At 44.2% G+C, this 22,178-nt stretch overlaps 1 protein-coding gene across 4 annotated transcripts in view; it reads left to right on the plus strand.

The window, feature by feature from the left end:
• VAPA (VAMP associated protein A) overlaps positions 1-21,704 on the plus strand; it is a 194,759-nt gene extending 173,055 nt beyond the window's left edge. For 3 of the 4 annotated variants that reach the window (XM_033934078.1, XM_033934077.1, XM_033934075.1), the window contains one exon: positions 20,953-21,704. In XM_033934078.1, coding sequence (XP_033789969.1) covers positions 20,953-21,102 — 150 coding nt within the window. In that variant the 3' untranslated portion in view covers positions 21,103-21,704. The remainder of the gene's footprint in view (positions 1-20,952) is intronic. The other variant, XR_004538374.1, reaches the window with a different exon arrangement.
• Positions 21,705-22,178: the final 474 nt, after the last annotated feature.

Genomic DNA, 22,178 nt, shown 5'->3' on the forward strand with positions numbered 1-22,178 from the left:
TCTAGTCCCCAAAAAGACCGGGGACCTTCGCCCTATCCTGGACCTCAGAGTACTGAACAAGTTCCTGGTCAAGGAGAAGTTCCGCATGCTCTCTTTTCCCACGTTGTATCCCCTGTTGGACGAGGGGGGACTGGTTGTGCTAGCTGGATCTAAAGGAGGCCTACACTCACATCCTGATTCATCCGGCCTCTCGCAGGTTTCTTCGTTTTCGGGTGGGAGATCTTCACCTGCAGTATCGAGTCCTCCCGTTTGGACTCACACCCTCCCCGTGAGTCTTCACGAAGTACCTTGTGGTTGTGGCGGTGGTCTTCATGTGTTCCCATACCTTGACGACTGGCTCATCAAAGCACCGTCAGAGCAGGAGGTTATTTCAGCAACCCAACGAACTATTACGTTCCTTCAGCGTCTGGGCTTCGAGGTCAACTTCCCCAAGTCCCAGTTGTGTCCCTCTCAAACTCTGCAGTTCATAGGAGCGGTGCTGGACACGGTGCGCCTCTGCAGGCCACCCTCATTCGCTTGTGCCAGCAGTCCATGGTTTCGGCCAAGCAGATGATGATTCTGTTGGGACACATGGCCTCCACCGTTCATGTGACTCCTTTTGCCAGACTTCACCTCCAAGTGCCTCAGTGGACCCTGGCATCCCAGTGGAGACAGGACCGGGATCCCGCCTCTCGGCACATTGCGGTGACTCCGTCCTTGAAGAGTTTGCTCCGCTGGTGGATGCTCTCTACCAATCTTTCAAGAGGTTTTCTCTTTCTCGCACCCCTACCGCAGAAGGTCCTAACAACGGACTCCTCCGCGTATGCCTGGGGGGTTCACCTCAACGGCCTCCGGACTCAGGGGCTTTGGTCGAGTGCCAACCATCGCTGTCACATCAACCTGCTGGAGCTTCGAGCCATTTAAAATGCTTTGGCCTTTCGCCATTTGCTTCAGGATCGCGTGGTCCTGGTGCAAACGGACAACCAGGTGGCGATGTATTATCCCAGGACAAACAGGCAGGTATTCTCACATATGGGTGACATCATCCGACGGAGCCCGGATGCGGACGCCTCACAAGCAGACTTGCTTGAATAAACTTGAAGTTTCGAGTTGCCCGCACCGCACATGCGCGAGTGCCTTCCTGCCCAGCACAGGGCGCGTCTCCTCAGTTCTTAGTTTTCCACAAAGCCGAGAAGTCCATCTTTGACTCTCTGCGTTCAACTTCGCTCACTTTTGCCTTCTCTTAACCGCGGTTGGTGTTGTTTTCTTCACGAATCGCTGTTTTATTTTGTTTCTTTTCTTTTAGTTTAAAAAAAATGTTGTTGTCTTCTGTTTGTTTTCTGGGACGGGCCGTTCGGCCGCAGCCCGCGAGCTTCGACTTTGCGGCTACTATTTTTCTGCCTATGTGCTTCTGCCTATGTCCCGGCCTGCTACAGGTTTTAAGAGGTATAGCAAGTGTCAGCGCGCGATCTCTTTCACGGACCCTCACGGATGCTGCCTCAAGTGCCTTGGGCCGAAACATCATCCTAGGTCGTGCCTGCCTTGTCAAACACTTCAGCCTCGTGCTTTCAAGCGTCATTGCATTCTGGTGGACAAGCTTTTCGACATGGAGTCTCCTACTGATCCCTCGACTTCGAAGGCGTCTTCGGCCTTGACTTCCATCGAGGTTCCTTCTGCGCCTCCTGCTTCCACCTCGAGCCTCATCAGACCTTCATTGTTTGCAGCGGCTCTTGCTTTGACGTCATCTGCTATATCTTCCCCTGTTTCCTCAGGTCAGATAGCTCAGCAGTCGGTTCCGCCGGTGGTGATTAAAGTGTCCAAGACTACTAAGTCGAAGCACACTCACACCTTGCCTCGAAGGAACCTCCAGCCAAGGCAGGTGGTCCGGTTTCAGACGCGGATCCATCCTTGCCAGCTTCTTTCCAGACCATATTAGAGAAGCAGTTTCTTCAGTACCTTACTATTATGGGTCCTAAACTGCTTCCTCTTATCCTGCCTGGGCATTCAGCAGACTCCCGCGAGGTCGAGCCGCTTCCTATGTCCCAGTCGGAGATTCCACAATCTTTGCAGGGAGCAGAGTCTCTGCGAGTGCCGGTTCTGCCATCCAAGCATGAAAAGCAAGGAGCAGATTCTTTGCGAGTGCATCGACGAGAATCCTCACACTCTCAGCAAGGAGCAGAGTATTTGCGAGTGCATCAAGAGTCCTCCTCCAAGCCTCTGGAGCTTCGATCTACAGCCTCTAGTCCTTTTCATACATCGGCATCGGCTGCTTACATCTCCGAGGCGAAATCTCCTCGATCCTCGAGATCTGGTTCCAGACACAGTTCTCACCACAGTTCGAGGCCTTCATCGAGGCATTCTTCCGTGCATCGTTGTTCGCAGGATAAACCATCTTCCTCGAAGCCTCGCTCTACTCTCGAAGCCTCTCAAACTTACAACCTCTCATTCAAGAATCTACACACTTGGCAGGACACATCTTGGATATGATTTTTATTTCAAATACGGACTACCTTTCTTACTCTAATATTCTAAATACACCAGTCCCTTGGTCTGATCACCACCTTATCTCATTTAACTTACTATTAAAAAAGAAAATAGCATTAACTTCCTTTCCCAAAAAAATTACCTACCGAGACTATTCAAAATTAGAACTCTCTTCAGTCTCTTCCTTTCTTCTTTCAAGACCCCCTATCTTAGAGACAGACCCTCTTGAAGATCAACTTAACTCATGGAATGAAATAATCCAACTTCTATTGGACAAAGAAGTCCCCTTAATTAACAAAACAGTCTCTAACCAAAAAGTCTGAAACCTCTGGTATTCGCCAGAACTCTCACTGATTAAAAGACAACTCAGGTCTCTAGAAAGAAAATGGCGTAAAAACAAAACCATCGAAAATATGAAATCATTCAAAGAACATTCTCAATTTTACAAAACCAAAACTAATGAAGCTAAAAGAACTTATTATTCTAACAAAATTAAAATAGCCAAAAACTGATCTATTTTATTTTCTATTATAAAATCTTTTAACTCAAACTCACAACAAGAAATTAAAAGCTCAGGCCTTTCAGCACAAAACCTGGCAGATGCCTTCTGTAATAAAATTATCAACATACGAAACAAATTCGCCTCTAACCCAATCATTACCCCCCTAAAACGTTCAATAACTATAAACTCCCCTGTGCCAAATGTTCCAACTTCAATATCCCAACATTAACAGAAATCAAACTAATTATCCAAAAAATAAACTTAAAGAGTTCTCCTTCTGAGATTATTCCCCCCGTAATATTAAAGAAATATTTTTCTTGTTTTGGACCGTTGATACATTCCTTTATTAAAAAAAGTCTCAACTCCGGGTTTATACCCAAGACTTGGAAAACATCTACTATACTTCCCATAATAAAGGACCATAAAATCAGTCCTGATGACCCCACGAACTATCGTCCTATTGCAAACATTCCATTCTTAGCGAAAATCACAGAGAGAGTGATATTTAACCAGTTATCAGATTTTGTCAAATCTACAAACATATTGCACCCCAACCAAACTGGTTTTAGGAAATATCATAATACTGAATATTCGTTAATTGGTCTTACAACTAATATTATCTATAATCTTGATCATCATAATTCAGTTATTCTTTTCTCCCTCGACCTTTCGGCAGCATTTGATACCATCGATCATTCTCTCGTTTTAGACAGGCTTCAATCAATAGGCGTCAGTGACTTATCACTACAATGGTTCACTTCCTTTCTATCTGACCGTAATTCTACGGTACGCTTTAACAATTCAAACTCTAAACCATTTTCTTACAATTACGGAATCCCTCAGGGTTCAATTTTGTCTCCATTGCTATTTAATATCTTTCTATCTCCATTACTCAACCTTAGCCAATCTATAGGTTTTACCACTTAAGCCTATGCAGACGATATCCAACTGATTCATCCTGTTAACCCAGAAAATTCCAACGAAATAATTCAAATTAATCAAAAATTAGAAAAAATCAAAAATTGGCTCACACAAAACAAACTCGCTTTAAACATATCAAAAACAAAGGCTTTACTCTTCCCGTCTAAACAGGGATTAAAACTTTCTACCCCTTTTTCAATAGACAATACAACTATTGAATTAGTAACATCACTAAAGATATTAGGAGTAATAATTGATGACAAATTTTCTTATCAAGAGCACATCAGCAATATAGTTAAAAGCTGTTTTTATCGTCTACGCTTAATCCGCTCAATGTCCAAATATTTAGAACCACAATCCCTAAACATCTTAATACACTCTCTTATAATATCCAAATTAGATTATTGCAATTCACTTCTGTTAAATATTACCCAAAAGGAAAAAAGACGCCTACAAATAATACAAAATATCGCTATTAAAATAATTCATAACGGGAAGAAATATGATCACGTAACTCCTTTTTTGATAAAATCACATTGGCTGCCCATCAATCAACGAATAACATATAAAATAGCATTATTAGTATTTAAAACATTATCCACCAATGAACCACAATTCATAGATCGGCTTTTAATACCACACACTTCAAATCGCTTCCTCTGATCTGATTCACAAGGGTTGCTTGTGGTCCCTTCATTGAAAGTAATAGGAACTAGACGTCATGACATCTTTTCAGTCATGGCACCTCTTACCTGGAATACTCTTCCTTTATATATTAGAGAAATAAAAGATCTTAATTTATTTAAAACTAATTTAAAAACATTTCTTTTCAAAACCTCATTTAATCTCTAAAAACAACCATTTTCTCACTCTTTTTCTAATCTCTAAGATCTAAAATCGGGTACCTCTCTATTAACCATACCCCAATCCAAGTGTTTTACCCCCCCTACTACTACCTTTCTTTCTTCCCTATGGGAAACAACAATTTGTAACTTTAACCTCCTTTTGTTTTTTCCTAATGTATCTTAGTTCGTCCGTATTGTCAGTCTATCGCAGCCCCTTTTTTAATGTAGTATAATATATCTTAATGTTATATGTTAAATCATTTTTAATGTAATTCGCTTAGATTATAATAAGCGAAACATCAAATTCAAATAAACTTGAAACTTGAAACTACTCCAACCTCGATCAGATCACCAACTCCTCATTCGAGGTCTCCGATGCCGGACCTCGAGGATATTCCAGTCTCGATTGCCTCGTCCAAGTCACCAGGTTCCTTTGATGCTTTTTTCCATGCCGAAGCTTCTCCTTCGACACAAGCTGCCTCGACTTCCTCGAGTCCTTCTCGAGGCAAAGCATTGCCAGATCAGATATCTTTCTCGTCTTTCCTGTGACAGATGGCTGTAGACTTGGATGTACAATTGGATACTGGCTCCAAATATTCTAAGGAATATCTAGAAGTCATGCATCTTCCTCAGCCTCCGGCAGAGTCTCTCAAGCTTCCACTTCATAAGCTTTTGAACCAGACTTTTGCTCGATGTATGGAGACTCCCTTTTCCATACCAACAGTTCCTGGAAAATTGGACTCTAGGTATAAGACTGTGCATCGCAAGGGATTTGATAACTCACAGTTATCTCATCAATCCCTGCTTGTTGAATTCTCCTTGAAGAGATCCCATCCTTCCAAGGTCTATGCCACAGTTCCTCCTGGAAGGGAGGGGAAGACTATGGACAAATTTGGACGTTGCATCTACCAGAATGCTATGATGTCCTCTAAAGTCCTCAGTTATACTTTTTATTTCATCACTTATTTTGAATTTCTTCTTTCTCTTCTACCAATATTTTTGGCTTATATGGATAACCACATGCATTTTGAGTTTCAAGAAGTCATTGCTTCTTTCTCTCAGTTACGAGTGCATCTCCTGCAATCATCTTATGATGCCTTTGAGTTATCTGCCCGAGCGGGTGCTTGCTCTGTGTCTATGTGTCGTCTTGCATGGCTTCGTACCATTGACATGGACTCTAACCTTCAAGACCACTTAGCTAACCTTCCTTGTCAAGGCAACAACCTCTTTGACGAGTACATCGAGGCAGCCACTAAAAAATTATCTGACCATGAAAAATCATTTGCTTCAATCGTCAGACCTAAACCAAAACCAGCTCCTGCCAAGCCTGCATGCCTTGCTGTTATCTATCAAAGGTGTTTTGCTCCAAAGCCGGTTCCTTATACTTGCCCTCCTCTGAAAAACAGCAACCTCAGAAGCAACAGAAATCCCAACCTTCTGCTGCACCTAAGGCTTCTCAGCCTTTTTGACTATTTACAACAGAGCATAACCTCCACCGTTCGGTCTCTGACTCCTTTTCCCCCTATAGGAGGTTGTCTCCATCATTTTTACAACCGATGGACAATAATTACATCCGACCTCTGGGTGCTTATCATCATCAGAGAAGGATACTCTCTCCATTTCACTCAGGTTCCACCAGAGCTTCCTCCAAGAGAGTATCCTTCCAATCCATCCCAGACTGCCCTTCTTCAGGAAGCTCAAGCTCTGCTTCATCTCCATGTCATCGAACCAGTTCCCTTGGAACAGCAGAACAGGGGTTTTTACTCCCGTTACTTCCTTGTGCCGAAGAAGACGGGCAATCTGCGACCCATTCTGGATCTCAGGGCTCTCAACAAATTTCTAGTCAAAGAAAAATTTCGAATGTTGTCCCTGGCATCCCTTTATCCCCTTCTCAAGCAGAACAACTGGTTATGCTCTCTGGATCTCAAGGAGGCCTACACTCACATTCCCATTCATCCGGCCTCCCGTCTATACCTCAGATTTCGGGTGGGGAATCTGCATTATCAATGCAGAGTTCTACCCTTCGGCCTGGCCTCGTCTCCCAGAGTGTTCATCAAGTGCCTGGTAGTGGTAGCAGCAGCTCTAAGAAATCATGGTCTTCAGGTATTTCCTTACCTCAACGATTGGCTCATCAGAGATTCCACATCTCAAGGGGTTATGTAGCGACCCAACGGACTACCTGGTTCCTACAAAGTTTGTTATTCAAAATCAACTTTCCCAAATCTCAACTTCAGCCCTCACAGAATCTACAATTCATTGGAGCTGTTCTAGACACTGTCCAACTCAGAGCATTTCTAACACAACAACATCTGGAAGCTCTTCTTTAACTCTGTCCCACAGTGTCTTCCCGCTCTTCCATCTCAGCCAGACACATGATGGTTCTTCTGGGTCACATGGCCTCCACAGTACATGTGACTCCTTTTGCCAGACTTCACATCAGAATTCCTCAGTGGACACTGGCATCTCAATGGACGCAGGTTTGCGATCCTCTTTCCCGACACATCATAGTCACTCCTTCTTTGAAGCAGTCTCTCCGTTGGTGGATGCTCTCTTCCAATCATTTCAGGGGTTTGCTTTTTCAACCGCCCCCTCATCAGAAGGTCCTCATGACAGACTCTTCGACCTACGCTTGGGGCACTCATCTCGATGGTCTCCGTACTTATGGCCTCTGGACTCAATCAATCAGTTGGAGCTCAAAGTGATCCTCATGCTTTTCAACATCTCCTTCACGACACAGTAGTCCTTGTTCGCACGGACAATCAAGTCGCCATGTATTATGTCAACAAACAGGGAGGGACAGGATCTGCCTCCCTTTGTCAAGAAGCTCTGGAGGTTTGGAACTGGGCAATCCGCCACAACACCTTCCTCAAAGTTGTCTACATTCAAGGGGGCAAAGAATTGCTTGGCGGACAACTGGAGTCGTTTCCTACAACCTCACGAATGGACTCTCCATTCCTCGTCCCTTCATCACATTTTTTCACAGTGGGGAACGCCACAGATAAACCTCTTCGCAGCTCCCCACAACTACAAACTGCCTCAGTTCTGCTCCAGGATATACTTTCCTCACCGCCTCGAGGCAGATGCTTTTCTTCTGGAATGGACAAATCTTTTCCTCTACTCATTTCCTCCATTCTCTCTCATTCTCAAGACTCTTGTCAAATTGAAGAACGATCATGCCACCATGATTCTAATCGCTCCTCGGTGGCCGAGACAACCCTGGTACTCCCTTCTACTTCAACTCAGCAGCAGGGAGACATACCTTCTACCAGTTTTTTTTTCTCTGCTTACACAGAGTCAAGGATCTCTGCTTCATCCCAACCTGCAGTTTCTACACCTGACAGCCTGGTACCTCTCAACATAACCCCTCTTCAGTTTTCTCAATCTGTAAGAGACATTTTAGAAGCTTCTAGAAAGCTTACAACTAGACAATGCTATCACCAAAAAAGGACTAGATTTTATACATGGTGTTTTTCTCATCATAAGGAGCCTCAGCATTCCTCCTTATCTTCTGTTTTGGACTATCTTTTGCACTTATCCAATTCTGGCCTCAAATCTACATCTATACGAGTCCATCTCTGCATTTGCAGCTTTTCATCAGCCTATTGACGGGAAACCCCTCTCTGCTCATCCTGTGATTTCCAGATTCATGAAAGGACTTTTCAGTGTCAAACCTCCTCTCAAACAGCCTCCTGTGGTTTGGGACCTCAATGTTGTCCTTACTCAACTCATGAAGCCTACATTTGAACCAATTGATAAGGCTCATCTGAAGTATCTCACTTGGAAAGTTGTGTTTCTTATTGCCCTCACTTCTGCTCGACGAGTCAGTGAGCTGCAAGCTTTAGTTACTGACTCACTATTCACTGTGTTCCATCATGACAAGGTGGTTCTTCGTACTCATCCGAAATTCCTACCTAAAGTGGTCTCAGAATTTCATCTCAACCAATCCATCATACTTCCAGTGTTTTTTCCAAAGCCTCATTCTCATCCTGGAGAATCAGCTCTTCATACTCTGGACCGTAATTGTGCTTTTGCCTTCTACTTGAAACGCTTCAAACCACACAGAACTGCTCCTCAACTTTTTGTCTCCTTTGATCCAAATAAGTTGTGACATCCTATTTCTAAGCGTACCATCTCCAACTAGATGGCGGCCTCTATCTCTTTCTGCTATGCCCAGGCTGAATTTCCCCTTCACAGTAAAGTCACAGCCCATAAAGTCAGAGCAATGGCAGCTTCAGTAGCTTTCCTCAGATCTACACCTATTGAGGAAATTTTTAAGGCTGCTACTTGGTCCTCTGTTTATACCTTCACTTCTCACTATTGTCTGGATACTTTCTCCAGATGGGATGGACAGTTTGGCCAATCATGTTTGCTGGAAAAGCTGTCAGCGACGGGGCTCCGTGGATGATGTCACCCACATGTTGAGAATATCTGCCTGCTGTCCCTGGATAACACCTGTTACGGTAAGTAATTGTGCTTTTTCAACTGCAGAAATAAACAAGGGAGCACCCAACTTGACACTCCGCTTGAGCAAGTCCACTGAAATCAGAATATGAAGATCATGGGACCAACTGGTAGCCAGCCTCTCATAGTCCAAATCTCCAGCCAACTCCTGCAAAAAGCGATGATGAAACCGTAGTGGAATCGGCACCTGCGCTGTTAAACAAAGAGATTCAGATAATTTCTTTTGAATGTCCTCCACCAATGCAGTTCAGGGTAGACAACAAACATAGTGTTGTAATTGTCTATAAGGATACCAATCCTTGTTCTCCATCTTAAAAAAGTCTGAAAAGAGTGCATAGTACCATCAGATTGTAACACCTGAGATAAGTAGATTAAACCCTTCTTAGACCACAAAGGTAAAAAACGAAATTTATTGACTAAAATAATAATAATAATTTATTGTTTATATACTGCCAAAGCCAAGGTAGTTTGAGGCGGTAGTTCGAGGCGGTTTACAATAAAGAAGAGCTGGACATATAGCTAAAAAAACAATGAAGTCTTTGAGTACAATACAATACAGTGTAATATAGAAGAGTTGGACATACAGCGAGGAAAAAACAAAAGACACAAAGTCTGAGTACATGACTGTTTGTACATAGTACGGTAACATTGTAGGGACGGGTTTACAATAAGAGTAAGTCAAAAGGAAGAGAAGGTCATACAGTGTGGGGTAAGCAGTGAAGGCTTTGGGAATTCTTGGTCAATAGGAAGTAGATCGAGGCGATTTGCAAAGAATAGAATGTCATACAGGGGGGGATAAGCAGTGAAGACTTTAGGAATTCTTGGTCACATATCGGTTGAACAGTTTGGTTTTGATTAGTTTTCTGAAGTTGAGGTAGGATGAGGAGTGCATGATGGTGCTGCTTAGCCAGTCGTTCTGTAGACTTGCTTGGAAGGCAAGCGTTCTGTCAAGGAATCTTTTGTATCGGCAGGTTTTTATTGTAGGGTGGCTGAACATGCGTATTCTGCGTGTAGGCCTGGTGGAGCAGTCTAGTTTGAAATGGGAGACCAGGTACAGAGGGGCCAAACCGAGAGTGGATTTGAAACAGAAGCATGCGAATTTGAACAATACTCTTGCCTCCAGGGGCAACCAGTGGAGTTTTTGGTAGTAGGGGGTTATGTGGTCACATTTCTTTAGGCCGAAAATCAGTCGCACAGCTGAGTTTTGTATGATTCGGAGTTTTTGAATGGTTTTCTTGAGCGACCCCAGATAAATAATATTGCAATAGTCAAGTAGGTTTAGGATGGAGGATTGCACCAGTAGGCGGAATGATGTTGAGTCGAAGTATTTTCTGATGGTTCTAAGTTTCCATAGTGTCGAGAAGCCTTTTCTGATTAGAAGCTCTGAATGCGTATCTAGGGTGAGGTAGCGTTCCAGTGTCACTCCTAGGATTTTTATGGTATCGACAATAGGGAAGATCTGACCATTCAGGGTTATTGTAGTATCTTTGATTTTGTCATTTGGGCTTGCCAGGAAGAATTTGGTTTTTTCGGGGTTGAATTTCAGTTTGAACTCTGTCATCCATGTTTCGATTTGTTTTAGAGTTAGTGCTAGATGGATCTTCGTCTCAGGGGTCAGGCTTGTTAGGGGCAGGATTATAGTGATATCGTCGGCGTAGATGTAGAATTTGATTTTTGCTTTTTGCAGTAGATTTACCAATGGGGCTAGGTAAATGTTGAACAGAGTGGGGGATAGGGGGAACCCTGTGGGACACCGCATGGGTTGACCCAGCTGGAGGATTGGATATTGTCGCTATAGACTTGGTACGTTCGTTTAGTCAAAAAGCCTCGGAACCATTTTAGTACTTTGCCTGAGAGACCAATTGTCTCCAAGCAGTCAATTAGGATGGTGTGATCGACTAAGTCAAAGGCGCTGCTTAAGTCTAGTTGAAGGATAAGTGCACTAGAGCCTTGGCTGAATAGGTTCAGGAGGGAATCCAGTAATGAGGCAATAACCGTTTCCGTGCTGAACCCGGATTGAAAGCCTGATATTGTTATTGTGAAGAATGTTGAATTTGTCCAGGTAAAATAATAAATCCTGGTTTACCAGGCCTTCCATCAGTTTTACAAAGAGGGGAATGTTTGCGATGGGCCTGTAGTTGGATGTCAGCTTGATGGATTCCTTAGATTTTTTTTTACAACAGGTGTGATCAGTATGTGACCTAACTCCTCGGGAAATGTACCCGACAGGAATAGGGAGGAGAGCCAATCGTATAACGAGGCTTTAAAGGGGACTGGAGCAGCTTTCATGTCGTTTGGTGGGCAGCTGTCTTATCTGCAATATGAATCGACGTATTTTGAGAAGAATTTGCTGAAGTGATTCCAGGTAGGGATAGAGAAGTTGTTCCAGTACATGTCTACTCTAGGATCGTTTGTATGTTGGGCGACAGGGTAGTTCAGATGGTTGGATGTGGAGGATGGTAGGTTGGATCTTAAGACATTGATTTTGTTGTTAAAGAATTCAGCCAGAGCATCTGCTGAAGGAGGGGAGTCTGTGGTGTGGCGTGAAAAGGCCACAGGTGTATCATATAGATTGTTAACTAGTTTAAATAGGTTCTTGGTGTTGGTGTTGGGATAGTCTATTTTTTTTGCGTAGAAGTTTGTGCGTTTTGTAGTTATGAGATTTTTGTATTCTTTCAGTTTTAGTCTCCAGTTTGTTCTTTCTATGTTATCGCCAGATTTCAGCCATTGTCTTTCCAGTTTTCTTAGTTCTCGTTTCACTGATCCTAGCTCGGCGTCGAACCAGCCGTCTAGGTTTTGGCTTCTCATTCTTCTTAGTTTGATGGGGGCCATCTTGTTAAGAATCTGTGTGCTTGTGTTGGTCCAGGTGTCTATAGAGGGGGAGTGTGAGTCTGGTGAGGTATCGTAATGTGACCAGAATTACGCTGGGTTTACCAGGCCTCTAGTGGCAACCATTTTCCTAATCCTTTTTTTCTCCAGGGCTTTGGCTGGGGAGCGTTTGGTTTGCCAGTTGAATTGGAAATTGCATAGACGGTGGTCCGACCATAGGGTGTCAGTCCAGGTGGTGGTGCCAGAGCATTTTGGGATGGGCTTGGGCTTTAGGAGAAAAGGTAACTAGATCTAGTTGGTGTCCTTTTAGGTGAGTTCTTTCGGGGGGGGGGGGGGCACAAGGAAATCAAGAGAAGTGATGAAGGAGAGTAATTCTTTGGTGTCTGCCTGCTCTTAAGTGGATGTTCAGGTCACCAGTCAGTAGGTTGTAGGGGCTAGCAGTTGAGTTTGTGAGAAGGAATTCGAAGAGGGTGTCCTTGGCAGTGGGCCATTTCTTGGGAGGAATGTAAAATAGCGTGATGATTAAGGCCTCTTCTAATTTGTCTGACAGGAGTTTGCAGGAGAGGATTTCCATGTTCACTGAGGAATTCGAAGGTATGATGGTGGATTTGTAAGTATCTTTTACTATGATGGCTAGACTTCCCCCTCTTCCCCAGCTTCTGGGTAGGGAAGTGATTTTGAAACCAGGTGGGAGGCACTCGCGTATGATGATGTCGTTGTCAGAGATCAGCCATGTTTCTGTTAAAAGGACGAAGTCAGGGTTGGTCTCCTCGAGCCAGTCTTTGACCAGTTGGGACTTGTTCTTGATGGATCTGATATTAAGGTAGAAACCTTGGACCTTTTGAAAGTGGGGGGAGTCAGTTATTGCTGAGAAGGAGACTTTTCTCAGCTTGCGCTGATGATTACGATGAGGTCTGTTAGGTTTATGTGAGGGGGGTAAGACCGGGATTTGTAAAGGGCCCTTTTCGGAGCAGTTATGGATGAGTCGGGGGGGCAGGTCTCTGGGGTTCAAAGATGGTGAGACGAGGTCTAGTGAGGATTGGGATTGGTGTGGAGTAAAGGGCATCGGCTGACCTGTATATGTAGCAGGACCAGTAAAGCATGAGAAATAGTATTAAGTTTTGATTCACAGAAGCCATTTTGTTGTGAGATAGTAATTGGATAGACAGCAGAATCTTATCAATAATCCTGACGATTGGTTGGACATGTACGTATTTGACTGAATTTGTCAGTCTGTTGGCTAAACATGCAGGTTAGAGGAAAAGTACATGCAGATGCTTATACATGCAGATGTCAATATGTGCAGATACTTTTCAATTGTCCTGACGATTGGTCAGGTATGTATGTATTTGACTGAATCTATCAGTCAGTTGGCAAACATGCAGATTAGAAAAAAAGTACATGCAGATACTTATACATGCAGGCAGTGTTCCCTCTAAGCGGGCGGGTGTTGTGAGCAAACTTTTTTCACCGTGAGCCAAAAATATCGGGCGCCAGCAAGTTATGAGCCAACTCGCCCGATTCTCCTCTCGCCGCCCTGCCATCTGCCGTACGCCTCTTCCGATCGTGCGCTGTGACGAGAAACGTGTGCGCTGCGATGTAATATTTTGTGCGCCAGCGCACGCCAGCGCAGCTTAGCGGGAACACTGGTTCAAATGGTTTTATTTATTTCCCCAAATTTATTTTTGTTATACGCATTGAAAATATTTGATATTGCGTTTAAATCAAAATCTCAATAAACTTGAAACGAGTGCCCGTGAGATTGTGGGAGGGTTAAATACTCAAAACTTAGAAGTTTTTGCTACGCCAGCTTTCTGGTATCTTTACATACAGTGGCGTACCTAGCATATGTAACATCCGGGGCCCATCATTTTTTGGCACCCCCCCCCATCTGTAAGAAAAACATGATTTTTAGTAACAAACCACACGTCACACATGAGTACCTAGGAAAAGGCAGCATCTTACATATTGCAGTGAGCAGTACATCAATACACCCATTGTAAAACTAAACAAGCCAGACCAGCACAGATCAATCCTACACCGTCAATCCTAACAGAAAACCATGTCTTTCGAACACACAGAACACAGAAAACACCTTCGCCTAGTAAGGAATATGTAATCACAAACTAACCCCTCCCTCTTTTACAAAACTGTAGTGTGGATTTTAGCTACGGAGGTAACAGCTCTGATGCTCATAAAATTCTGAGCATCAGAGCTGCTACCACCAAGGCTGGTGCTAAAAACGCTTCACAGTTTTGTAAAAGGGGGGATAAAATAAAAATACATAGACAAAGGTTAAATTGAACCAGCAAGAAGCTGGACTCTGCATACAATGCTTCACAGAAACAGTGACACATGTCTCCTAAAGCAATAAATAAATAGAAATTTTTTTCTACCTTTGTCTTCTGTGGTTTCTCCTTTCCTCATCTTCTTGTAACTCTCTTCCTTCCATCCACTGTCTGCCTGTCTCTCTTCCCCTATATGGCATCTTCTCTCCTTCTATGCCCCTTCCAGAAACTGTATGCCTCCCCCTTCCATCTCTCCTTTCACCCCATTGGTCTGGCATCTCTCTCCTCGCCTTCCCTCTCCCACACCTCTCCTCATAGTCTGGTATCTCCCCTTCCCTGATTCTCTGGCATCTCTCTCCTTTCCTTTTCTTCCATCTTTCGCTCCCCCTCCATGCTCTCACATCTCCCCCTTCCTTTTCCCTTAGACTGGCATACCTTCCTCCTACGCTCCAAGCCCTGGCATCTCCTTTAATTCCCTCCCTCATCTTCCTTCTCCCTCCAGCTGGGTACCGCAACACTCTTCCCTGCAGCTCTGCACTTCCCCACAATTGCCATGCTTCGGTTCCTCTTCTTCCTTCCTTCCTCCCCCCCCCCCCCCGCGGGACCCTGCGGCACCATCAACTCTTACTCCCTCTAATGTCGGCCCTGCAGCTCCAGACTTCCTCGCACCTTCTCCCCTCCCCCGTTGGATCGCTATTATTTTAAATGTTATAGCCGCGGAGCTGTATCCATCAGTGGAGATGTCTAACCTCGGCCTGCCCCGGAACTCTTACTGCAGCAGCCGCCCGTCTAGGCAGGAACAGGAAGTCACTGTTGCAGTAAGAGTTCCGGGGCAGGCCGAGGTTAGACATCTCCACTGATGGATACAGCTCCGCGGCTATAACATTTAAAATAATAGCGATCCAAAGGGGGAGGGGGGAAGGTGCGAGGAAGTCTGGAGCTGCAGGGCCGACATTAGAGGGAGTAAGAGTTGATGGTGCCGCAGGGTCCCGCGGGGGGGGGGGGGGGGGGAGGAAGGAAGGAAGAAGAGGAACCGAAGCATGGCAATTGTGGGGAAGTGCAATCCCCCCAATGCGTCCCCTTACCTTACCGACGCGTGTGTGCGCTGTGAAGAGAAACTTTGCGCTGCGATGTAATATTTTGTGCGCGAGCGCAGGCCAACGCAGCTTAGCGGGAACACTGCATGCAGGTACCTATACCTATGCAGGTACTTATCAGTCTTTGGTCAGTGAGCCCCTGAGTAGGTCTTCAAAGGTAGGACAGGCAGGAAGTGCCGGGTTGACAGGTCTGGTGCTGATAGGAGGTGGAGGCAGAGGTTCTAGAGGTTTTTGTAGTTTACACTTCTCCCTCCGTATTCACTGTGATAGAGGATTAAAAGGCCTCTCTGGTGAATGGAGTCGCTCCAGTGTTCAATTCCAGGCTTGTAGTGGTGTGGATGATGGTGGTCTGATGTTTTTCTCACAGGCTTCCCTGCAGGCGCTTCACGAAGGCGCAAGCGCCTTTGTCGTGCGCCTTCATCGGCGCGCTGAACAGCCGCGCACCGTTGGCGCTGCCGGTTTTGAAGAGCCGGGCCCCCCGCTAGTCGGGGAGATGGGCAGAGCAAAGCTCCCACGCTGCCTCTCTTTGGACGGTCTCCGGCTCCCTCGGTCTGCTGGTGAGGTGAGGGGGCCTGTTGCAAATGGCCGCACGCCTCTGCTGCTGCCGGTTTTGAAGAGCCAGGTCCCCCGCTGGTCGGGGAGAGGGGCGGAGCAGAGCTCCCACGCTGCCTCTCCTTGGATGGTCTCCGGCTCCCTCGGTCCACTCCCTCGGTCCGCTAAATATGTTAGCTTTGGGAAATGTATATAGCAGATGTCTTTGTATTGTGTTCAAAAGAAAAGAAAATACATTTCTGGTTTTATTTCGACAGTGTTGAAGTACTTGCTGACCCTTGCTGTGACTGGTGGAAATCCCCAAGCACCGCCAGCAGAGGACCTCCTCTAGAGACAGCCAGAACTCCCCTCCACCAAGCATAGCAGTCGCTGGCAACATCCATGAGCCACTGAGGTGCCAGCATCTGTGACTCAGGGACGCTACTGCTGCCTGCCAAGCTTGGCAAAAGGGACCCCCGGCCAACTGCAAAGGAAGTCCTCAGCTGACAGCTTGGAGGTTCTCATCAGCTGAGTATTTATATTTTATATTTACATTAGAGGCTCTGGTAGAAACCCGTTTACAAAGTATGTATTCTTCCCAATTAATATTTCCAAATTAATAAAGTCTCTTTGCTTATTTGTAAATGGGTCTCTTCCAGAGCCTTTAATTTAGTAGCATAATTAAATGAAATAACTATTTCTGAAGTTTATAGGGATGGGCGGGGACGGAGGGGATTCCTCATGGGGACGGGTGGGATTTCTGTCCCTGTGCAACTTTCTAGCAGGAAGGCACTCACACATGCACGGTGCGGCTGACTCGAAACGTCTACGTTTCTACAAGCAAGTCTGCTTGTGAGGCTGTCCGCATCCGGGCTCTGTGAATGACATCACCCATATATTGAGAATAGCTGCCTGCTGTCCCTGGATAACAACTGTTACGGTAAGTAACTGTGCTGTATAAAAACATAAAACGCGCTTTGTAATCCACTAGCTACGCACAAAGAGGTTAGAAGGCCTTTCTTCGATCAGTCAAAGCAACCGAATAATCCTGGCTGAGCCGAACAGGGGCGCCTTGAAACTTCAACGAGTCCCATTTGGCCTGATAACGGCGAAGAATGTCCAGCTTGTGCCTATAATTAAGGAATTTAACAATCACCACTCATGGCCTAGACTCCTGGGCAGGTCTGGCTCCAATGCGATGAGCATGTTCCAGGCAGGCCGGGCCAAGGGAGGAAGGGCCAGGGAATTCTACCTCCAGCCAGCTTTCAAGTTCAAGTAATAAACGTGCCTCCGGAATGAGCTCCGGGATTCCCAGAAACTGAAGATTACTTCTATGAGATTTATTTTCCAAGTCTTCAAGCTTGTCAGACTGGGTACGCATGAGTTCCTGTAAGGCAGCAATACCCAGCTCATGGAAATTCACTGTATCTTCCACCGTAGATACTCGCTGTTCCAGATCGGCAGTCCGGGCTGCAGTATCAGTCAGAATTTATTAGCTTTTATTACGTTTTTAGCCTTTTTGTTGAGGCTTCTTGATTTATCATTTTTGATGTGGCTTTTATATTTTGTCCATTCAGGATCAACTACAAGAACTGCTTTAGAAGGAGTTGGCAACCATGTTCCAGTGTTAGTCGGTACTATCTGCTTCACCGACTTCAGCGGTACCGGCCCAGCCTGAGCAAGGCTCATCGAGGTCCCATGGTACACGCTCCGTGTCTCCTCGACGAAGGTCAAGATTGCGACTCCACAGTACTACTACTTCCTCTTTGGACCGACAGCGAAGGAGACATCAAAGTCCTTCCCGATGTTCTCATCGGCACCGTAGCCGTCAGACCTCTCAGCGTCATACATCTTCCAGGAGTCTCCTGGTATTGATGACTTTGACTCAGATCTTTCTCCTCACACCGACACTAATCCAGATTACTCAGCACCAGAATATTATGGTCTGGACTCCGATCTATCTTCTCCACCGTGGTGTAGATCGCCTCCAGAGAGTCTTTCTTTTACTAAATATATTTAACAGCTGAGTTAGGCTCTACCAGTTAAAACAGAGACTGAAACTGAACCACAAGCTGATCTTTTTGATGCCCTAGATGTCGACCAAGTTCCTGGGGATCTTCTTAAACTCCTATTTCATAACCTCATGAAAGATACCATGTTTAAGAATTGGGAGTCTCCTCTCCTTGTGCCTGTAGCACTGCAAAAACTGGGCTTCCTTTATAAAGTGTAATCTTGTTCTGGCTTTGACAAGCCTCAACTACATCAATCTCTTCTAGTGGAGTCTGCTTTGAAAAAATCATCTAGCTCCAGGATCAATGCGAGTATTCCTCCTGGCAGAGAGGGTCGTACTCTGGACAGATCTGATCATTGCTTCTTTCAAAATACCATGTTTACAAGCTGTATACCCAGTTACAATTTTTTGCATGACTTTTTACTTCAAACAACTGGTTCAACACCTCTCTATATTTAAACAGTTCATCCCTTTCATACTCGGCTTCCTGATTTTCAGCAAACTACTCATGATCTTCTGGAGATTCAAAAATTCATGGCCAGGTCTGTCTTTGATGCTTTTGATGTAACCTCCTGGGCAACAGCTTCATCTATTGCCATGCGCAGGCAAGCATAGCTTCTTGTCTCTGATCTAGACCCCAATGTACAAGACCGCCTAGTAAATATCCCTTGTTTGGGGGATGAACCTTTTGGTAACAAAATTGAGGTGGCCACTCAGAAGATCACTAAACATGAGCAGTCATCCAAACCTCAGCCTACGAGGTGCTACTACAATCCTAGACACTCGTCTGCCTCTTACAAATGACGCTACACTCTACCACCAATGTCCTCTAGGGCCCATGCCCAGAAGTATGCTAGAAACCAACATTCTCAAATCTCAGGCCCCTGCTCAGCAGAAGTCCACTCAGTCTTTTTGATGCACTGCTAGAGAACCTCACCGTTGTTCAGCTTATGCTATCCCTTCCTCTTCCCATCGGAGGTCGTCTCTCCCATTACCTGAGGGCATAGCATCAGGAATTGCTTCCGTTTTTCCTGTTTATCTTCACAGACATCCAGAAATACCCATACTTTTCCTCCCAAAAAGCACAGTTACTTACCGTAACAGGTGTTATCCAGGGACAGCAGGCAGATATTTTCACAACCCATCCACCTCCCCTGGTTGGCTTCTTAGCTATCTGTACTGAGGAGACGCTAAGGAGACATGCGCCCTACGTCGGGCAGGAAGGCACTCGCACATGCGCGGTGCAGCAGTCGTGAACTTTCTAAAAAGTTCTTCAAGCAAGACTGCTTGTGAAGCTGTCTGCATTGGGTGGTTGATGTCACCCACATGTGAGAATATCTGCCTAATGTTCCTGGCTAAGACCTGTTATGGTAAGTAACTGTGCTTTTTGGGAGGAAAAGTATGAGTATTTCCAGATGTCTGTGTAGATAAACAGGAAAAAAGGAAGCAATTCCTGATGCAATGCCCTCAGGTATTATCCCTGAGGGCATTGCATGTGGGTATGTGCATTTCTTTTAAGTTTTCCTTGTAAATGTTTAATCCAATTTGAATCAAATAGGTATCCTTTCTTTGATCTCAAACAATTAAATGCTTTTCTTGAAAATAAGCGTAAAGTTCAGGTTCAGTTTTTGGGTCCGAGGGAAGAAACTGCTATATGCACATTCCAAGATTGCTTCCTCAATCAAGTAGTACTCATTCGTACAGACAATCAAGTAGCCATGTACTGCAGGAACAATCAAGGTGGGTATGTGGTCTCGCCAGCTCTGCTAAGAAGTGATCCACATCTGGTCTTGGATAATTCCTTGCAATATTTTCCTGAAAGCAGTCTGCCTAGTAGGAAAACATAATATCTTAGCAGACAAGTTGAACAGAATCCTACAACTTCATGAGTGGTCACTCAACTCGACTGTGATAAAGCAAATATTTCAGGATTGGGGGAACCCAGAAGTAGACCTTTTTGCTTCCCCCCCCCCACACAATCAAAAACTTCCAATCTTCTGTTCCAGAATCTATACACCCAGTCATCTGGAGTTCAATGCCTTCCTCATCGACTGGTGAGACAGATTTCTGTATGTTTTCCCACCCTCTACTTACAAAGACTTTGGCCAAGCTATGCCAGGAACAAGTCCCCATGTTTCATAAATTTATTAAACTCCTTTATAGTAGTGCAACAATCAACTGTGGACAATATTTGATATGGTTTGTACTTTGAATAGTAGCCATCTGGTTACATTGTATTTCTGAAGTATGGTTTACATGATCTCCATTACATTGAGATCTTTGATTATATGGGTGCAGAGAGCAGTTTTGCACTTCATAGTACATATGTCTGGCTATTTACATATGTTTAATGGTTCAAAATGTTATGTGATCGTGGAACTGAGGTACCCCCCTCTTCAAACCCAGCATGCACCCAAAAAGAGGGAGATAAAGCCTTAGACTAATGTAGCAGTATAGAACCTCCAACAGAGGGCTTTAAGTGCTCTTGTCTGTATCCTTTGTTCTAGGGCTGGTCTCAGCGTAGCTGCACTTTTCAAGGCTGTATTGTTTGTTCCTCTGATGAGCCAAACATTGGTGAAACAAGGTCGCATGTTGGGAAAATTGGAGAAGACGTGACAGTGTTGGAGTTCAAGTTGTCTTGTGTCAGCTAAGTCCTTGAACGTGCCTCCGGGTGACTTTGCCCTTTTCTAAACCTGAGCTGTTCTGTGAGGGAGGTTTGGGTTCTATACTGCTACATTAGTCTGAGGCTTTTTCTCCCTCTTTTTGGGTGCATGCTGGGTTTGAAGATGGGGGTACCTCGGTGCCACGATCACGCAACATTTTGAATCATTATATGAACATATTATATGTTGTGCATCCTCGTATAATTTGTTCACACATAAGTTTAATGGTATAATGCTTTCCTTTTTCATAAATCAGATTTTCCTACCACTGTGTTTTGGTGTTGTCTTTTGAGCTGAAAGTACAACTGCATATTTAATTTTTGTCTCATTTTTGTTTACAGGATGAAAAGTTGAAAGTGAGGAAGGGAGACCAGTCAGGAGCGGCTCGGGTCTTGGGTTTCCGTGATGCTGGCACAAAACCTCTTCCTTCACTTCTTGTTGTAATTGCAGCCATTTTCATTGGATTCTTTCTAGGAAAGTTCATCTTGTAGAGGAAAGCATGCAGTGCTCTTTTCATTTCTTTTCTTTCTTGGCCACAAAAAAGATTTGTTTGCCTACCAAGTCATTGGTATTAATGGTCCTCAGTGACCATTTTGTGTACAGTATCATATGAACTTTGCCTTTAATGATCTCAAGGTTAGAAAACACAATAAAACAAACTGTTCAGCTAATGGACAAAACTGTATATTAAATCAATAGCAGGTATCAGTTGCACATTGAGTCCTTTATGAAAATTCATTAAATAAAAATTTTTTTATTTCTTTCTGTGGTTTTAATAAGAGTTTATGGAAATGTTGAGAGTCTTGTAAATGTTATTTTAGTCCTTTTAAATTCTATCTGTTGCTGTTAAAACTTGAAATATGATTTATTTAGACTGCTGATCTCATTCAGGAATTTCAGAATTCTGTGGAATGGTGCCTCTTGAGGTATAAATGTTCTCCTTTATACCTTTAGAAGTATCACGGCAGATTTTCATTCTTGCCACAAATTATCTATTGTGAGGCAGTTGACTGAATTTTTCTTCATTACAATACTGTCCCATGGCATTTGACATTTAAACAAATAAAACTCTTAAAAGAGCTTTTTTTTCTGCCGGGTAGACTTTTTGTGTCTGTTTTAATATTAAAATGGAATTCTAAGATTAGCATTTGTGATAATTTTGCTACTTTTTAACAGCAGACTATTCCAGTTATTTGCAGATGACATTGCTTTAGGTAGTTGTAATTAAAAACTGGAAGGAATATAAGTTGTGCATTGGTACTAAAAATAAATGCATTTAACTGAGAGGAGGATTCTCAAAAGTTAACTGTGCCCTTAACGATGGTCGCTAAACAGGTTCCAGCTGGTTTAGTGTACCAGTGTTTTACCAGCCGATTATCAGAATGACCTTTTCCAAGCTTCCTAGTAGTCTCCGACTCTGCCATGCAAATGTAGTACAATGAGGTCATTGATATTAAAATGGTAGTAAAATGGGCTCATCAATATTTAAAGGAGCACTTCGGGCTTCTCCTATCATCGCTGGGTGATTCCCTGACCTTGTTGTATCATATTTGAAAGCAACATTTTT

The sequence above is a fragment of the Geotrypetes seraphini genome, chromosome 2 (assembly GCF_902459505.1).
Source record: "Geotrypetes seraphini chromosome 2, aGeoSer1.1, whole genome shotgun sequence".
NCBI lineage: Eukaryota > Metazoa > Chordata > Amphibia > Gymnophiona > Dermophiidae > Geotrypetes > Geotrypetes seraphini.